At 39.1% G+C, this 17,218-nt stretch overlaps 1 protein-coding gene across 1 annotated transcript in view; it reads right to left on the bottom strand.

Moving 5' to 3' along the window:
- Nucleotides 1–975: 975 nt before the first annotated feature.
- PM20D2 (peptidase M20 domain containing 2) overlaps nt 976–17,218 on the bottom strand; it is a 17,223-nt gene continuing 980 nt past the window's right edge. Inside the window, exons 2-7 of the mRNA XM_035895563.1 lie at nt 17,029–17,177; nt 13,117–13,259; nt 10,043–10,197; nt 7,488–7,623; nt 3,069–3,176; nt 976–2,452 (exon numbers count right to left, since the gene is read on the bottom strand). Coding sequence (XP_035751456.1) covers nt 2,250–2,452; nt 3,069–3,176; nt 7,488–7,623; nt 10,043–10,197; nt 13,117–13,259; nt 17,029–17,177 — 894 coding nt within the window. The 3' untranslated portion in view covers nt 976–2,249. The remainder of the gene's footprint in view (nt 2,453–3,068; nt 3,177–7,487; nt 7,624–10,042; nt 10,198–13,116; nt 13,260–17,028; nt 17,178–17,218) is intronic.

The raw sequence follows: 17,218 nt of genomic DNA, 5'->3' as shown, positions 1-17,218 counted from the left end.
CGATATTAACCAAAGGACAAAAAAACTCGGTCACAATTAAATTGTTTTATTGCTATCAACTCATCTTTAATCAGTACTTCAGTCTCATTTTAATTCCAGCAATGATTACAACAGAATTAAGGTATGCTTTTAGTGCAGAAGTGTTTAATTAAATGATCTTGGCCATGATGCAGCCAGCAGGCAGCTGGTCTGGACAGAGAACCGAGAAGGCTGTAATGTACTTCAGCTTGCGGGAGACACAGCAACGCAGCACATGTTGCTGTCACTGGGATCCCAACACTCCCACCTTAAAAGCAGCAAAGCCAGAAGTTAAGCAGGTCATGCAGGAGGAAATAAAAAGCCACAGAAGCTAAGGGAATTCATAAGCTAGCTTGTTAACCCAGTCGCAATTAGTGGATTGTAAATGCGTCTGAGAATTGGCAAGGCAGGGTTTAAATTTAAAGTTAAGGAGAAAGTTCCTTTGACAAGCCTTGGACCGAATTTCAGTTGGATTTAGTAGCCAGCCTACTACCCCAGACATACCTATAGCTCAAGGCCCAACCCTCACCTGTTTCATGCATCCATCTGTCAAAACTGCCTGCTAATGAAGTCAAGGATATTGGATGTAAGGACAGACCCACTTGGAACCTGGAAGACTTGCAGTCCTGTGTCCTATTACTACAAGCAGAGGCTGAAGCATCAGAAAGCCTAAAAACTGTCGAATTACATCATCTACACTGTCTACAGGGCACACAAACAGAAGACTGCCTAGTCACACTTTTTTCCTTTCCTAAATAGCAGCTGGAGCATGCAGAAACACAGAGGGAGTGCACAGTTAAACCAAGGTAAGGAATCCGGGTTTTTTTCTAGAATTAGAAACTATACAGAAATTAATAAAATTCTGATTAGAATTCTAAAGTTTACCATTTAGGGACTGGTGCTATTAACAAGGTTTCTGAATTTATTTTGGGTATTCTGACTTCCTGGGGAATACAGTTTGCCTGACTTCTTTTCAGGAGCTTACTATAATACCTATGCTTAGGAAAACATTAACCAGTAAGCTGCTTTTTCACTCCATCTGTCCACTGACTCAGCAATTTGTAGCCAAACAAAAGATTAGTTCCTTCTCTGTGTACTCACATGGTCCTTTAACAAGCAAATTAAAAAAATTCGTAACAGGTTTGGAGACACAGACCACCACCTAGATAAAGTTTGCAACATTAGCATCTCTGGGAAGCAAAATAACAAGGATTAAACAGACTAAGCAGACGGCACACCGAAAGGACAGCTGGCAAGACTTACCAGATCTGCTGCTCAGGGTACAGGAACAAACAGGTTTGAGAAGCCAGCTACTGCACAAGCAATCCTCACTGAAAGCTTCTCGGAGCTTACTGCAGGGGTTTGCACACAACTGGTTTAAGGTTACCTTCGTTTACTGCTTCATGGTACCACGCTCACCTCTTTGTGAAAAAGATTTCCACTGGTTTAGCTCAATTTATACACATCCTTCAGATCAGTTAAGCTAGTGCAACACCTTGTGTGGACACTTGTATCGCCTTAGAGGAGAACTTAAAGGTGCACAGGCATTTTCCCCCACAGTAGTTTAAAAGTATTAATTTAAACAAATAAACGTTAAGTGGCTTCCTGATCAATGACTTCTCCACAACAAACACTTCCAAAATTTATTAGGAGGGAAGTCAATGCCTGTCAGGCCAATCAACCTTTACAGGTCACATTTCCATAGGAAGTTATCCTCCATTGCTAGAAGCTACTCTTGTCAAAACCAGGCATACACCAAACATACACCCTTCTCTCCAGTCAAACCTGCTCACGTTTTAAGCCTCTGTCTTGTCCCAAGAAAAAGTGACAGGCCAGAGAGAAACACTTCATAGATCAGATTCACAGATCACCGAGTGAACAGTGTTTATTCTAGAACAAATTTCCATGTAAATGCCACATTCCCCTGTAAGGAATATTACTGGAGCAATATATAGAAAATCACCGACAAGGGATCTAAACACTATCATTTATTCAAGACTGCCATGTAAAGACAACACATGTGAGCTCTCTTTCTGAAATTCATCACGATATTGAATACAGCAAACATTACAGGTAGATGAAATTGCACTTTTCAAAAGCAATTGTACTATTTGCTTCTCAAAGTCCAAAAAAAGTCAACATTTTTTCAGCTATGTGTTCATCCACCCCCTCTGGGATTTCAGTACAGCATCTCCATTAAGCCAATCCTACTGAGAGAGGTTTAATAAAGTTTAGTGCGATGGACATGCTCCTACACCAATGCCAGATTCTTCGTTAAGTTCTACTGGATTTATTTGTCCCTCTTCTTTCAGCTTCACCTGTCTGAAGTCTTCTCTGACTTCTTCTAGCAGACTTTGCTTGAAAATGACATCCAGTGCTGTCATGGCCAAAGCTTTTGCTGTGCGCAAAGCATAGAACTGAGCATCCTGTGACCCTGCAGAGAAAACATAAGAGAAATTTCGGGTTAGATTACTATTAGATACAAACCACTAGCTTACCACATAAAGCATATTCTATAAAATAAGATCTTCAAGTTTCAATTGCAAGAAGTGTTTCTTAAAAATCTACTTGCATGAACAAAGTATGTCTGTTTTCTGATGCCTCAAAACAAATTTTCACATGAAAGTACTTAGAACTGTCTTAAACTGTATGCTACATCAAGCTTTTAATACAAGGAGTGGTCATCTGTCCCACATACATTTAACTTTAAACACAACAATAGAAATTCTACATTTTGTCAGCTTTTTTCTGCAATTAATGAAGTAAATTATTTCAGGCTCTGCATTCAGCCCAGTTGCCATCACACGTGAAGAAAGCAACTCCATTTCCATACACAGGTATTCACACGCAGCCCTTGCAGATCTAGTACTTACACTTTTATACATTTACTACACAGTAGCTTTGAATACCATAGAAGCGTGTAAAATCTTCCATCCTCTAATTTGAAATATTTATAATTTCTAGATCTGCTGCAGTGAAGTCAGCAGCCAGTCCCTACAATGCATAAGTGTTCCAAATATAAATCTCTAACCCTTTTCAATTCCACTCACCCGCAGCTTCTGTGTACTGCTCAGTATGATTCAGTGCATCAGAGCCAATATAAAAATAAGGATGAAGCCCGGGGACAACAAATGTAACATTTCCAAAGTCCGTAGAACCTAAAAGCAGCAAAGAAATGTTCTTAATGAACAAGTGTTAAAGAGTTTTGAATGCTGTAACAAAATGTATGATAGATAGTATCTCCAGCCCATATCTAAAACAGAATATCCTTTGCCCCAAATACTAAAATAAAAGCATTTCTAATCCATACAAAAATCTCACATCACAGAGATGTTTTCCCTAACTAGCCATCTCCAGATGCTGCTCTCCAGTGCGCTTCTGATCAATAATCAGTTACTGGACTGCAAGGAAGATGTATCAGCGTGTTCCTATTCGACTTACTGTTAATTTTTTTATCAAGCATCTTCTGATAGTAAGCTGTTAATTCAGAAACAATAAAAGCTGCAAACCTTGGAGTTTCGGGCAGTCCAGCTATTTTCCTGCCACAGCCCTTAGAACCAGGCCCAACAATTACCACTTTTTACCAGTATGCAAATGTTCAGCATTAGGTAGGGGACTCTGAAGTAGGAAAAAAAAAATCTATCTTTAAACAAAAAACCAGACTGAAGACAACTATTTTTTCATGTTCTCTTTGACTATTCTCAGTTATGGAAACCTTAACAGCACAAGCATTCTAGAAAGAAAAAGATCAGAACTAAACTCCAGACAAAATGCTACTGCTTTGTAGACAAAAAAAAATTCTCGATAGCAATGCTGCAGAGTTTAATGACTCTTTCATGCCCATCTAGCACTTTGAGTATGTTAGCAAGTGATAGGACCCATCTCAAAGTACTGCCTTGTCTATTTAATTATAGCATCCAGAAGTAGTAGATCCTTCATAGTAAATATCCAAGAGCCTGCAACTACTTCCTGAGTGCCCTTTGGGGTTGTTTTTTTTTTTTTACCCAAACAAGCAGGCCACTCAGTACTTGTTAAAATGATATTTAGAAGCTGTAGAAATCAGCATGCCAGTTACCATGAAATTCAGATACCTGAGGAACCATTTTTTCATAGCAGGGAAAAATCAATTAAGACCTCAATTAACTTTTTTCTGGCCAATCAGAGCTGAAAGAATTTTTTTTTACTTTAGCAATGGCATATAAAATGACTATTCCAAAGATTTAAAATTATTTGTAACATGTCAGATAGCCTCCATATCATGATACTTTATGGAGACAAGATATTGCTAATGCCTTAAGACTTAGTAATGAAATGATTGAAGAATATAGATTTTAATTGGAAGCATACAGTTATTAAAAGTGAGTCCACAGAGCCTAACTTATGTGATCAAAGAGGACAAGACTAGCTTGCTATTTGCTCTACCTACAAATGGAAGCATGAAGTCTTGTCCAAAAAAACCAATCTTTCCCTGTAAATTCAGTATGCTTTTGAAGAAAATCTAACTCTTGGCACAGCAACAAGTTATTTTAATTTTCAGTAGCCTTCACTATTGATCCATTCTTTGGTCAGCCTGGAAAGACAAACCAGAAGTCTAGAAGTTCTGCCTACCCCAGACTAAACCAAGAATTCTGTATTTGCCTTACTAAATCCCAATATACAAGCTGCTGGAAAACTGTGTTCGTCTTTTTCCCCTGCCCTCACCCAGCGAATGAAGCATTAGCAATTTCAGTGCATCCCAGCTCTCCGTCATGTAATTCTACTTAAAATTATATCCGTATCTAATCTACTACCGGTTTGCAAGTTATTTTTGCTGTATGCAAGGGACTTAAACTTGGCATTTTCTAGTAAGATGGAGAGCTTACCAAGCCAAAATCCAGGCAGCTTTATTAAAAGTGTGACAGTCAAATCTTCCCCTCTATCATACCTAGTGGCATATTTAATCAGGCTTTCCAACAGTTTCCATACAAATATCTGGAACTCTATGTCTGACACATGTACAGATCAGGTTTCCTTCTAGAAGCATAAACAATTGCAGAGTTATCAATGCAGTCTACAGACTTGTGCACCATCTTCAATAGAAATGTACTGGGAGCTCCAGCCTCTCAAAAATATCCTGAAGCTGACACTGAAGCCTCTTCAAGTCACTGAGCACATAACAGAAGCCAGTATTACCACAATCATGAATGGAGGGGAAAACGCAAAAGATTCCAGGAGGCATTTCTATACAGCCCCAAGCTTCAAAAGTGGTATTTTCAAAACATACTGGCTCCTTCTTATGATTACCTGTATCAGTCTTGCGCACATGAAGCCAGCAAACCCCACGAATGCTAAAAATGTCAGAGTAAGTTATCACACTCTTGGGTGCCTCAACTAAGGCATGCTAAACTAAGCCCTCTTTGCTTAGGGAGGCTACCAATACCTTGCAGTAGAGCTTGCACTACCAGCAGAAGGAGAAATAGGTCGTGGCACCTGGTCAAAGCTACCTCAGATTCACATTATTTCACATCATCCTGGCTGTATGCCAAATGTGTGCACAAGGCACACACGAGGCAGTGTGATTTGGACTAAAGGAATTCTTCGTAGTTCTTAGCTGCCTAGAGCAATACCTGTAAGCAGACCGATACTAATACCCATGTAGAGGTGGCAGCGAGTATGCTCATCTGTTAACGACTTTTCTGCTGCACAGACATGAAGAAGCAACTGAGCTATCTTCCTTCCCTTTCAACAGAAGAAACTGATATCCTAAAAGAAAACATTGAAAACCATATGAAAACTAAACAGAAACAGAGGTCTTGAAAAAGACGAGACAAAGCACTCAACCCTTCCCAAAAAGAGTAGCATACAAAATTCCACTCCTATGTCTCTGGAGACTGTCCTTTATCACTCCTGAATCCCCACTGCAAAAATTCAGAGAAGCAGCTGTGGAAAGAAAATTCAGTAAGGCCTACTGCAGTGTGCAATAAGAACGTAATTGCTTAAGCATATTTTGACATTCGACAAGCAATTTAAGGACAGGACAGGCATATGAGGAGTTTCAGTTTAAGCAAGTTATGTTTAATATTTAGCATATCATGTAACTTATATATGAAAGCACTATTACAATTAGGTGTCTGTACTAAGTTCATTCAAAGTCCTCTGGACCAGCATGATCACCAGTATTTGTGATCTTCACCCTTAATACAATGGTTTGAGGGAAGCAACGCAGAGCTCCAGAAAGTTTCACTACAGTAAACATCCTAAATAAGATTCATCAGCACCTTTCTTAGGCTAAATGAGCAAAGTAGTAAGTCTTACTTGTACCACACTGAATAAAGAAAAACAGAAATCTGCCTTCAGTTATAATTTGTGTTTAAACCCAAGACAATAAACCAATTGGAGAAAATATGCTAGTGTTGTCTTAATTTGGAAGGGAAGTAAGAAGAAAGAAAACCCACCAGAATACCAGTAGATATGCTGTCTCGCCCACACAAATAGAAGTTTGGAGTACTCTTACCCCCAAACACCAAGATCTTAAGTATCCAAAGATAATCTGCATTTAACATAGAGAAGATCAGTACCACAGTCAAACTAATTGGAGTAACATCTTTTTTTTTTACTAAAACCAATCTTTTTTCCTTGTAACCAAAGGGAAAAACCTTTAACGTGAGTGGAGTGTATGATCAGTAGCGAAGGCTATAAAGTATTAGCAGTTTTAAGACTTGAACAGAGCTCCTGTAAGAGATTCTGGGAAAACACCCAACTGTTAAGTTTAATGAGAAACCTACCTGAGCATTCAAGAAATCACACTCCTATTACTACACCTCTGGGAGAACAAAAAAGTGTAAAGTTTGAGGCATGGTCAAGACCCAGAAATGAACACCTACTTGAATGGCACCCTTTGGAAAACTAATCTGTTGAACTCATGAACTAAAATTAGAGACACAGAATTACCTGTTAAAAGAGGTTTAAATTAGGGTTACTGATATGCTTAGACTAAAATCTCTTCAAAAACTCCCTCTAAAATAGTAGTTAGATGCTAGTATATTTGTTTATATGTAAACTTGGAAAATATTGTTAAACAAGGTTCCTAAAAACTCAATCTCATCTTCATTCATAACATAAACAAGGATTCCATATTTCAAAGCAACAGAATGAGCCACAATTCATTCCACATCCTCATGTTCTCAGTAAGACAGGTCTTATCTTTCCATCCCTCCCCCCAACCATTTCTTACTCAAAGTATTTTCAGAAATATTATCAGAAAATGGTTACTGCTTTCCATATGTGTTGGGAAAATTTTTCAGCTTCTACAACAAATGCAGAAATACAGGCCAGAGGTACGATTGTTTCATAAAGCTTCCATTTTCTAATTTTGCTTTTTTCTTTTGGCCAAACCATGTTTAACCTACCTCTATATCATTATTTTATACACTTAAGAGCGATCAATCTAAGCTTAAGTCATAACAAAAAAAAAACCCAGATGAAGTTACCTGACAAGCCATTCAGGACACTGTCTTCTGATATAAACTCCATCCCAAGCTTCTTTCCATTCTCCTTGTAGACTTTCTGCAGGCTCCTATTCGGAAGCACATTGTAGTAATCATTTTCACCACCTTTTATTTCCACCTAGACAAAAAACCCAAATTATTAGAAATTTTTCACCAACCTAAGTCAGTTTAATGTAAAAGCCCATTTAAGCAGTTTAATTTAAAGCCCAGAAAAGTTAAATACACGTCCATACTTCAAGCCCATGTTAAAACAGACATAGGTGCTAAGTTTCTTTTACAAATATAACATTCTGCCAAATATTTGCCTTTATCAAAACATAGCTGTGTTCTGTCAAGCTTGCACTAGACAGCCAAATTCCAGAAGCATGAATCTCACAGACAGTATCTCCAAATATGGTAAGCAAACATTTCCTGTAACAGCCTCTAATGATTTTCACTGCAGGTACTATTAAACTACATAGAAATCAATTCAGTCTTTCACCAAATTCTATTTTACTATTTTTGTTTAGAACACTTCCAGTAACTACAGCCTCATTCATGAAATGCCTTCACACAGGCAAGAAGTCTGAGAACAAATATAAGAAACATACCAACGTCAAGTTTCAAAAGAGATCTTAACTTTCATTCTGCATAAAGTAGACTTTCCGAAATCCTTTTCTAGTTAGAGTGGAGGGGCCATGATGGGGAAACAGCATCTAATGCCTTCAATAGACTTTAAAATTCACCAGCTCACATTCATATATACTATACATCTTTGTTCTGATGAGCAGACATCCTTTTCACAGCTGTATTAACCATCAACCTGTAACTACAGAGCAGGTAGGACCACCTAAGCAATACACTGCAAGGTAATGATATTGCTGGAACCAGCTACGAGAGAGACTTCCACTTACTAAAAGCAAAAACACGAGAAGAACGCTAATTCAAAGAATCATTACGGTTTTCATAATTGGTTGCTACATGAGCCCGTTGTTTAATGGGGCAAAGGAAATAGAGGGATGCTCCAGCTCACTGAAAAAGAGTTAGAAGTCACACACATCTTGAAGGGCCAGGAGGAAGATCTTGGCAATTACAAACTGGTCAGACCATCCTATCCTTGAGCTCCTGGGAAGATTATAGAGCAAATAAATCCTCTTAAGACCCATGTCCAGGCACATGAATCACAAGGCAATTGCGACTATCCACGACTATAGATTCACAGAAGAGCAGATAGTGCATGACCAAGCTTAGCTTTTCACGATGACAAGGTCTGGCTCAGTGAACACAGAAGACATTCAGGCTCGTGGCATAAAAATCCAAATTGCTGCCTATTACTTGTAGCATCCACCTACAATCAATACTGGTGCCATTACTGGTTTAGTATCTTCATTGTTGTTGCAGACAACTCCTGTGAGACCACAGCTGGTGTATTGTGTTCAGTTTTGAGCTCCTGAACTCAAGACATGAGCAAGTGCAGGGGAAGGCACCTAATCATTAGGGTGCTGGAGAACTGAAAAGGAAAGGCTGAAAGAACTTGATTTGCTGAGCCTTCAGAAAAGAAAGTTAAGCTGTCCACAGCTACCAGATGAGGGTAGAGAGAATACAGAACCAGAATTCACAGAGATGCCCAGTAATACGACAAGAAGCAACAAAGGGAATTCCTATTAGATACAACAGAATCACAGAAGTTGGTTGAAGTTGGAAAGCACCTCTGGAGGTCATCTTCTCCGACCCCCCTGCTCAAGCAGGATCACCTAGAGCTGGTTGCCCAAGACTGTATCAATGAAGCTTTTGAGTATCTCCAAGGACGGAAACCCCACAATCTCTCCAGGCAACCTGTTCCAGTGCTCAGTTATCACAGTATAAATATCAGGAAAACCTTTGTTCTCCATGAGGTGGGCTTTCAGTACCTAAAGGGGGCCTATAGGAAAGAGGGGGAAAACCTTTTTAGTAGGGCCAGCTGCGTTAGGACAAGGGGTAATGGTTTTAAACTAAATCGGGGTAGGTTTAGGCTAGATATAAGGAAAAAATTCTTTACAATGAGGGTGGTAAACCACTGGAACAGGTTGCCCAGAGAGGTAGTGGAGGCCCCATCCCTGGAAACATTCAAGGCCAGGTTGGATGGGGCTCTGAGCAACCTGATCTAGTTGGCGGTGTCCCTGCTGACTGCAGGGGGGTTGGACTCGATGACCTCTAGTGGTCCCTTCCAACCCAAAACATTCTATGATTCTATGATTCTATGATCCTTGGAGATACTGAGAAGCCCAGATGGTACTGAACTGTCTGGTCTAACTGGTCCTGCTCTGAACAGAGGGTTAGACTAGATGACCTCTGGAGGTCTCTCCCAACCTAGATTATTCTGTGATTCTGTGGCATTCTATTCATAAAACAGAGCTTTCTTTCAGGATGCAAAGCAACAGAATAGCAAATAGTAGCATCAACATTTTGATTTCTTTCAGCTAAACACCATGCAGACAAATGCTGTAAGCCTTGGTTTCCTATTCTGGCCTACCTATCTCCAGCGTAACAGAAACACGTGAGCACAAATACATTCTTACTTTGCATCCTGTGGCCAGTGCTGCAGATTTGAAGCAGTTCTCAACCTTCTCTGTCAGAACAGAAAGATCTTTCATTGAAGGAGCACGCAAGTAAAACTCTAGTTCAGTGTAAGAAGGAATGATGTTAGGCTTCACACCACCATTTTTTATTACACCTGCAAAAAGGGAAAAGTCATGTTACCAGGGTTAAATGCAAATGCTTGATCTTCAGCCCTGTCATGAAACTCCTGGCTCAAGAGCTAAATATATAAACAAAACCAAAAAAAACATCAACCAAGAATAAAATATATGACAAATGTAAAAAATACAGTATGTGGACAAATTTTCTTCATCACATCAGATTAAATGGAATGTGTACATGTTTTTCAGCACGATTTTATTGCATTCTTTGGTTATCTGTTATAAACCCAAAGACAAGCCAAACTAGTATTTGTAATTAATCCCCTGAAATTCAATGCAGAGTCGTAAAGTAATCTGGCTGCCACTGAAAAAGAAAAAAGAATTGTTATAAAGGCTACCTTGGATTCCAACTTTTAAAGACTTTCCTCAACTCAAATGTTTCCAACTTATTTTGCCAGCTTGGAGAGAAACTGAGTAAGTTGCATCTCTCAGCAATACTGGAGTGATGTGTACTGCAGTGTACAGAAAGTTCATTAGATTCATCACACTAACTCTTTAGAAATATTGGGGTGTACAATATATGTACAGTTTTATTCAAGAGTGAAGTTTGATTCAAAAGTGTTGCCTCAAGGAAATACGTGACAACTACATAGTTTTCAATTACAGCAGCAGAGGCATTACCATAAAAGACCATAATATTTAGATATTTCAACAAAAAAAAATTGTAGACCTCAACTCTACATTAGATTTCAATCCATTAACAGCTCATTGCTTTCAACAAGCTGCTTGTTCTCCTGGCCTCCTATCCTCAATTTATGTGGAATAAACCTTTTTTTTCTGTAGAACCTAAGAAACTATCTACCTTAAATGGAAATACTACACAAAGTTACTGACATGTGCCACTGAAGCTTGAAGAGACAGCACTACCAGGATGCAAATAGGCAACAAATCTTTACTTTTGGTGCAGAAAACCTACTAAGACCATGAAGTCCCTTCTCAAATAAAACCTTTCCAGTCTCAAATACAGTCAAAGTAAACAGAGCGCTGAATCAAACTATCAGTACTAGCCCATAACAAAAGGAAGGGCTCAGATGAGGGACAGACATCACAGAAAAGGAACCAGCAAATCAGCAAGTAATCAATCATGCAAATTTGCATGACATGCATCATAACATGTTTGCCCAAAACAAGTAGCTTAATGAGCTTTCATTTGTCTTCCAATGCATTTGTAAATGGAACTGGAGAGAATCTAAGAATATGCCTACACTTAAATTTCAAAGCAACTGTAATATAGACTGGACAGCAGACCTAGCTTAAAAGTAGGCTGCCTGCACACTACTAATGGCACCTACTTTGCCCTGCTTCTAGATGGAACTTTTTTTTTACAGTACAGCCTGTTTAATACAATTGCTTGAACAGAAAAAATCCACATTCCTATTTTTCAAAGGGGTAGCATTTACTCCACTCATAAGCAGGCAAGAAAGAAACTTATCAAATCTTAGACAAACAATCAACATTGTTCAAGTACATAAAACATCGCTTAGAACTTCTAACTTCAAGTACCTGAAATTATTTCATTTCTTGTTAGTGGGTTAACATTAAGATTTTTATGATCACTTAAGTCAGCCATGGCTGTTACTGCAAGCCTGCAACACAAGACCTCTAATACACTATTATAAAGAAAGCATTCCTAAAATTAAATCTCATTCCAGCTGCTTATACTTTCCTAAAGGTATTTAAAATATTTCCAGTTTGAAAACCAGGTTTATGACAGCAGTTGTATCACAGTAATTTAAGTTTTGCTGTGGTTCAGGAAGTGTTACCTCTGGGAGGGTTGCTTAGATGCTTAGCTTTTTGCCTACATTACCCATGTAGCCTTTAGACACTATGAAGAAAGCAGTATTTAGGGTTTTAAGCTTAGATCCAACAGAAGACTTAGGCACGTCCAATCTTAAACCTGCAACACATGAGTTTCAGACACCAAAATTCATAATTAAGTGCCTTGTTTCCTACAGAGCAATAGGGTAGAGCACTAAGGCTATGCCCACTGTCTGAAATTCATTTGGGTATGCTGCACAGCAAACATCTTCATCTACAGTCAAAAGGGTAAGGGCTTCCAGACTCCATCCAGGTATCCCGGAGATAAATACACACATGTATTATATAGCACAAGCAGCCAAGACATACAATCATCAGAACTTCTGGAAGTGTCTTAAGCTCATAACAAGTATTCCAAATAAACAGTTCTACATTCAGAAGTCCCGTAGAAATGGCAAAGTTCCTTAATTTCAACTTGGAAAAAGTTGTGTTGGATGTAATAAGGAAAGCCTGGGTTTAAAGGGCAGCTTCCCTCTCAACTTCTGAAACAAAGAAATGCATAATGTTGAAGGAGTACGAGTCAAGCTTAATGGTTAGCATGTCTTACTGCAAAATGACCTTTCTTCTTCAAGGCCTACTAGATATTAAATATTAGAATCCAGTGCCCATCTAGTTGATTAGGCTACTAACAAGAACTATAGGCTTCTGCCATCACTTGTTTTTTGTACTTCAGCAAATAAACTTCAGTCACTCTAGACCACTAGACCTTCCCATAAATGTCAACATTAACTTTAAGGAATTCAAGGCCATGTACCAAAATAAACCTAGCACTTTTTTTTTCTTCTGAACTGCAACTTCAAGTGCAAAGACTTAAAAATTTGTCTAGCCTCCACCAAGGTATTGGTGTCCTCTTTGGACTCTGACCCATAAGCCTATTCTCAGAAGTTAGTTCTGGACACTGACATGATTTTAAAGATTACAGACAAACTGTTTAAATGAAATGGTGCTATTTCATTATACTTGAAGTGACTATACTAAACAATAATGCAATATTTTAAATTGTGGGATTCCATAAGTTAGTATTTGAACAGCCTAAACTCCTACTTGCTGGACATTAGATTTAATGAAAATCTCACCATGAACTCTCCAGGTCGGTTTCATTTGCTGTCTTAAAACAGACAGATTGTTGTATGCAAGAACAGCAGCATCTAATGCATTAACTCCTTCCCAAGGATAAGCAGCAGCATGAGAAGCTTTTCCATAGTATTTCACAGTCACACTAGGAAATAAAAGGCATTGCTTATTTGTTTTTCATTCACCAAAAAAACCCTCCAAAATAAAAAGTTCCTTTTGTTCACACAAATATTTGTTATTTAAATTTTGTGCAGCAGAAAGCAAACAATTTACCTGGCACTACACTGTTGCAAAGTTGAACTACCTTTGAGTGCAGGAAGATGCTGAAATATTTCTAAAAAACCAATGAAATGGAACAGTATCAAGAGCTAATCAGGCAAAAGAACTACCAGTAACATACCACTATACAGCCATTCCCTGAGAAGTACAGGCTTCACACACTAATTAAATGTCTCCAACACTTTTTTATACCTCCTGACTGTTTCGAGATTTAAAGCTGCCAACGTTCTTCTCAGAGGTAATAAACCCTTTTCTCAGATTCAGAATTAGAAGTTGATTGTCCTAATTCTTGTCAAGCTTCAATAAAACGTGTATGGTATATAAGACAGCAAAAGCACATTGCTAAGATCCCATACAAGCCACATCTAAACAACAAAAGTCAAGTTTTAAAAGTGCAGTAAAGGCATAGCCTAGTATAAAATATACATTTACCATGCGACAAAAAGTGCAGTAAAGGCATAGCCTAGTATAAAATGTTATATAAACATATAATAAACATATAAAATATGCAAGGATGTTCTTTCCCTGCACACCTCAAAAATGCTGCCAGAAAGGCTTGCAACAAAGAAGAAACCTAGTGCAAAGGTTATCCTCCAACTTTGTAGAAGTCAAAATACTGCAGCACCTAAACATATCTAGTAAGAATTCATGCTTGGCTTCATCTTATAAGGGCCACTTGTTAGCCTTACAAAATAATTTAGTATTTCAAATTATGTGAAAACTCTTTACACAAGAGGCTAATATTAAATACTGGCAACTACATAAGGTATTACTACTTATCAGAACACAAATACTAGGTTTTATCAATACTAGAGATTTTAACTACGTCTGTTTGTGCTCAGTACAGGGTTCTTTACACAAAAACTCTGTCCTCAGGCTCAAAGAGTTCCCCTCAAGACGCACAACCTGTCTCTTACCCAGCTAGGACCAGCCTAACTTGTTTGTCCTTGTGTCTTGCACAGATGCCAGCTTAACCACTTACCCTGAACTGAGCCCCCTGTGCTCTGAACCACGCCACAGCTGTAAGTTAATACCAGAACTTAAATACTGGATAGCAAAGAGGGACACAATAGAGTGTACTGTTGCAGCAGAAAATGTCTCCTGCTACTGCCTGCAATCCAAATTAAGTACGCCCTTTTCCATTCTCCCTCATACGCCAAGCCAACCCCACATCCCCTTCTGAAAAGTGTGAGTTTTATTTAAAATGTATTATCATTATTAAATCAAGATAAGAAAACTTATCCATTAACATCCCAAGTATTAGACTGCAACCCCTCAAATCAACTCACAAAGAAGGCAGGACAGATCCCTAGATACTCTCCAAAAAAATGGAGAGAAGGCAAAGTAAACCAGAAAGTCATGTTGCAATCTTCCTCTCCCCCCCGCCCCCCAAGAAACATGTGCTTCTTAAAAAAAAAAATGTTATTTCAGCATTCCTTTTCTTGTACTTCTATTGCTACACAAATGTCATATACGCTCAGAAAAAAACACTGGATTTTAGTGAATCAAGAAACCCTAAGCCAGTTTTAAGAATGTTAGCAGAAGAATGGGGATCCTGTTTGACCAACAATAAACAGGCTGATTACGTGAAGGATAAGTGAATAAGAATCAGCAAATTTTGGCATGTATTCATCACAGTTATCCCAGTATGTTAATTGTACTTCAGGCATAAGCCAGCTTTGGAGTTTGCAGATGTAGTAATTATAGCAATTTAGCGATCACCAGTCCTTAAATTCCTTGGAAACAACCAAAAGATCAACTACAAGTCACCAAAACAGTCTTTGTCCCTTTGGAATCTCATAATTAAATAAATCATGTTGTAAGCAGAGTATTTCAAGCTCTTGGAGGCAGTAAACTGTTTCACTCAGTACTTCCAATTCCATAGCTCCACATGCAAGGCTTAAACGTTATCTAGGACTTGCATCCTACAGCAGAACATCACCTCTGAAGGGAGATTTCCAAATCTTAGAAGTATCAAAGGCTACTGCAAGAGTTGAAATGAACAGAAAGACAAAACTGTTCATGAAAACCACACCTTGAAGATTATATAGTCTTAAGGTACAGCAACCAAAAGCCAAGCTGCAGTAAGTCTTGAAAGATTACAATAACCATTTAAGACTCTTTAGACAGAATGATGGAATATAGCAGAGAGCTAGCTAGGTAAGGAAGACTAGGTATTGCTAACCTTGTGTGTTTTATCATAAAACTCAGCATTAAGATAAGCAAATTATCCACCAGAAACAGCACTGGCAAAAGCAAAATGACCAATAAAATCAAACACATTGCAGCTGGAAGGTAGCATAACCAAGATGAAAACAGCTCTCAGTACATCAGGTCAGAAATTGTTGGAAAACCAGTTAAGTATTACAGATTTTAGTCAGAGACAGCCAAACATAATACTGGGAAAAAACTGTTGCACTGAAGGGAGGTTACTAGTGGAGTTTCTACAAGACAAGACCTTGGGATCAGGAATCATTAGTAACCACGGCATAAAATGTAATAACAAAACCTGCTGATAGACTACTGCTGGGACACTAGGAAAAGATAAGGGGTTTATAATATCAAAGGAAGAACAGCATGGCCTTGCAGACTGGCAGAGAAAGAACAGAATGAAGCTCTAAAATATTTTAAAAGATCACGTACCTACAGACTAAGCATTTGTCTAAGAGTTGTTTGCTTGAAAAATGACTGAAGAGGAAGCCTCAAGCATGCCAGATATCTCCAAAATGGTAAGGAGACACTATGGTCACAGCATCAGCTGAGTTTAAGGAAATTCCACCTGTTGCACTGTGCACAGTTCTGGATATGCACATCCAGCAAGGAGTACTTGCAAGGCAAGTCAAGTCATTCCAAGTACAAATGAACAAGTGCTGACACTGAACAGCAGGGCTAATCCAAAGAAAAGGTGTGACTTCTGAAGAGTTATATGGCTATCTGGCAAAACAAAAAGCTGAGTGAGGGTATGACTGCTGTCTGTAGAAATATATTGGGGGTAAACGTGAAGGAAAGCCAAGAACTACTTTGAATCAAAAAAGCTGATGTGAGAGTCAATAGATGTAAAATGGCCGTGGTTAAATTCAGGCTGGAAGTTAATAATGATCCAAACAGCAGACAGGCTCAGCTGGCTGGTTCTTTCAAAAGTGGGAGAGGAATCCTGAAACACTTTCAAAAGAGATTACAATAAAATGCATACAGAGGACTACATGAGCTGGTGCCCAGGAAAGCAGGGAACCAGGATACACAAGACTCCCTTCAGTTGCACGTTCTAAAATTTAAAGAACAAGTGTTTTTTAAATGATACTTTTTTTTTTTTTACTAGGTAAGGTAATCACATGCATGCATAGAAGGAAATGCCTAGAAAGACCAGAAGAAAGAATGGACTTCGAGAACACGTGCAAGACGATCTCAGAGCGGTCAGGGATCTGCATAACACAGACGCTGCACGCTGGAAGAACGGCTCAGTGTCCAGAAGAGTGACCTTAGCTGACCGCAAATACTTTTTTGTCTGAAGGGCACCTGCAAGGTCCCCGGCCCTAAGTTCAGCCCCTTCCCCTTCCAAAGCAGCTCCCCTGCCCGGGGAGGGGAGAAAGGGCCAGCACCAAGCCAGCCCTTTCCACCTGAACCCACTCACTCACTCGTGCTCGGCCACATCGGGCAGGTAAGCCGCGTTCTCCTGCGAGGGGTGCGCCATAAAAACCACGTCCAGGCCCTCAAACGCCCCGGCGTTTATCAGGTCTATTTTGCCGCCTCCTTGCTCCTCCGCAGGCGTCCCCAGCACCGCGATCTGCAGCACAAACGCAGCGAGAGTCAGGGCCCGGCCGACCG

This window comes from Egretta garzetta, unplaced genomic scaffold, assembly GCF_000687185.1.
Source record: "Egretta garzetta isolate BGI_Z169 unplaced genomic scaffold, ASM68718v1 scaffold76, whole genome shotgun sequence".
Lineage (NCBI taxonomy): Eukaryota > Metazoa > Chordata > Aves > Pelecaniformes > Ardeidae > Egretta > Egretta garzetta.
This window is presented reverse-complemented; position numbering and strand designations above follow the sequence as displayed.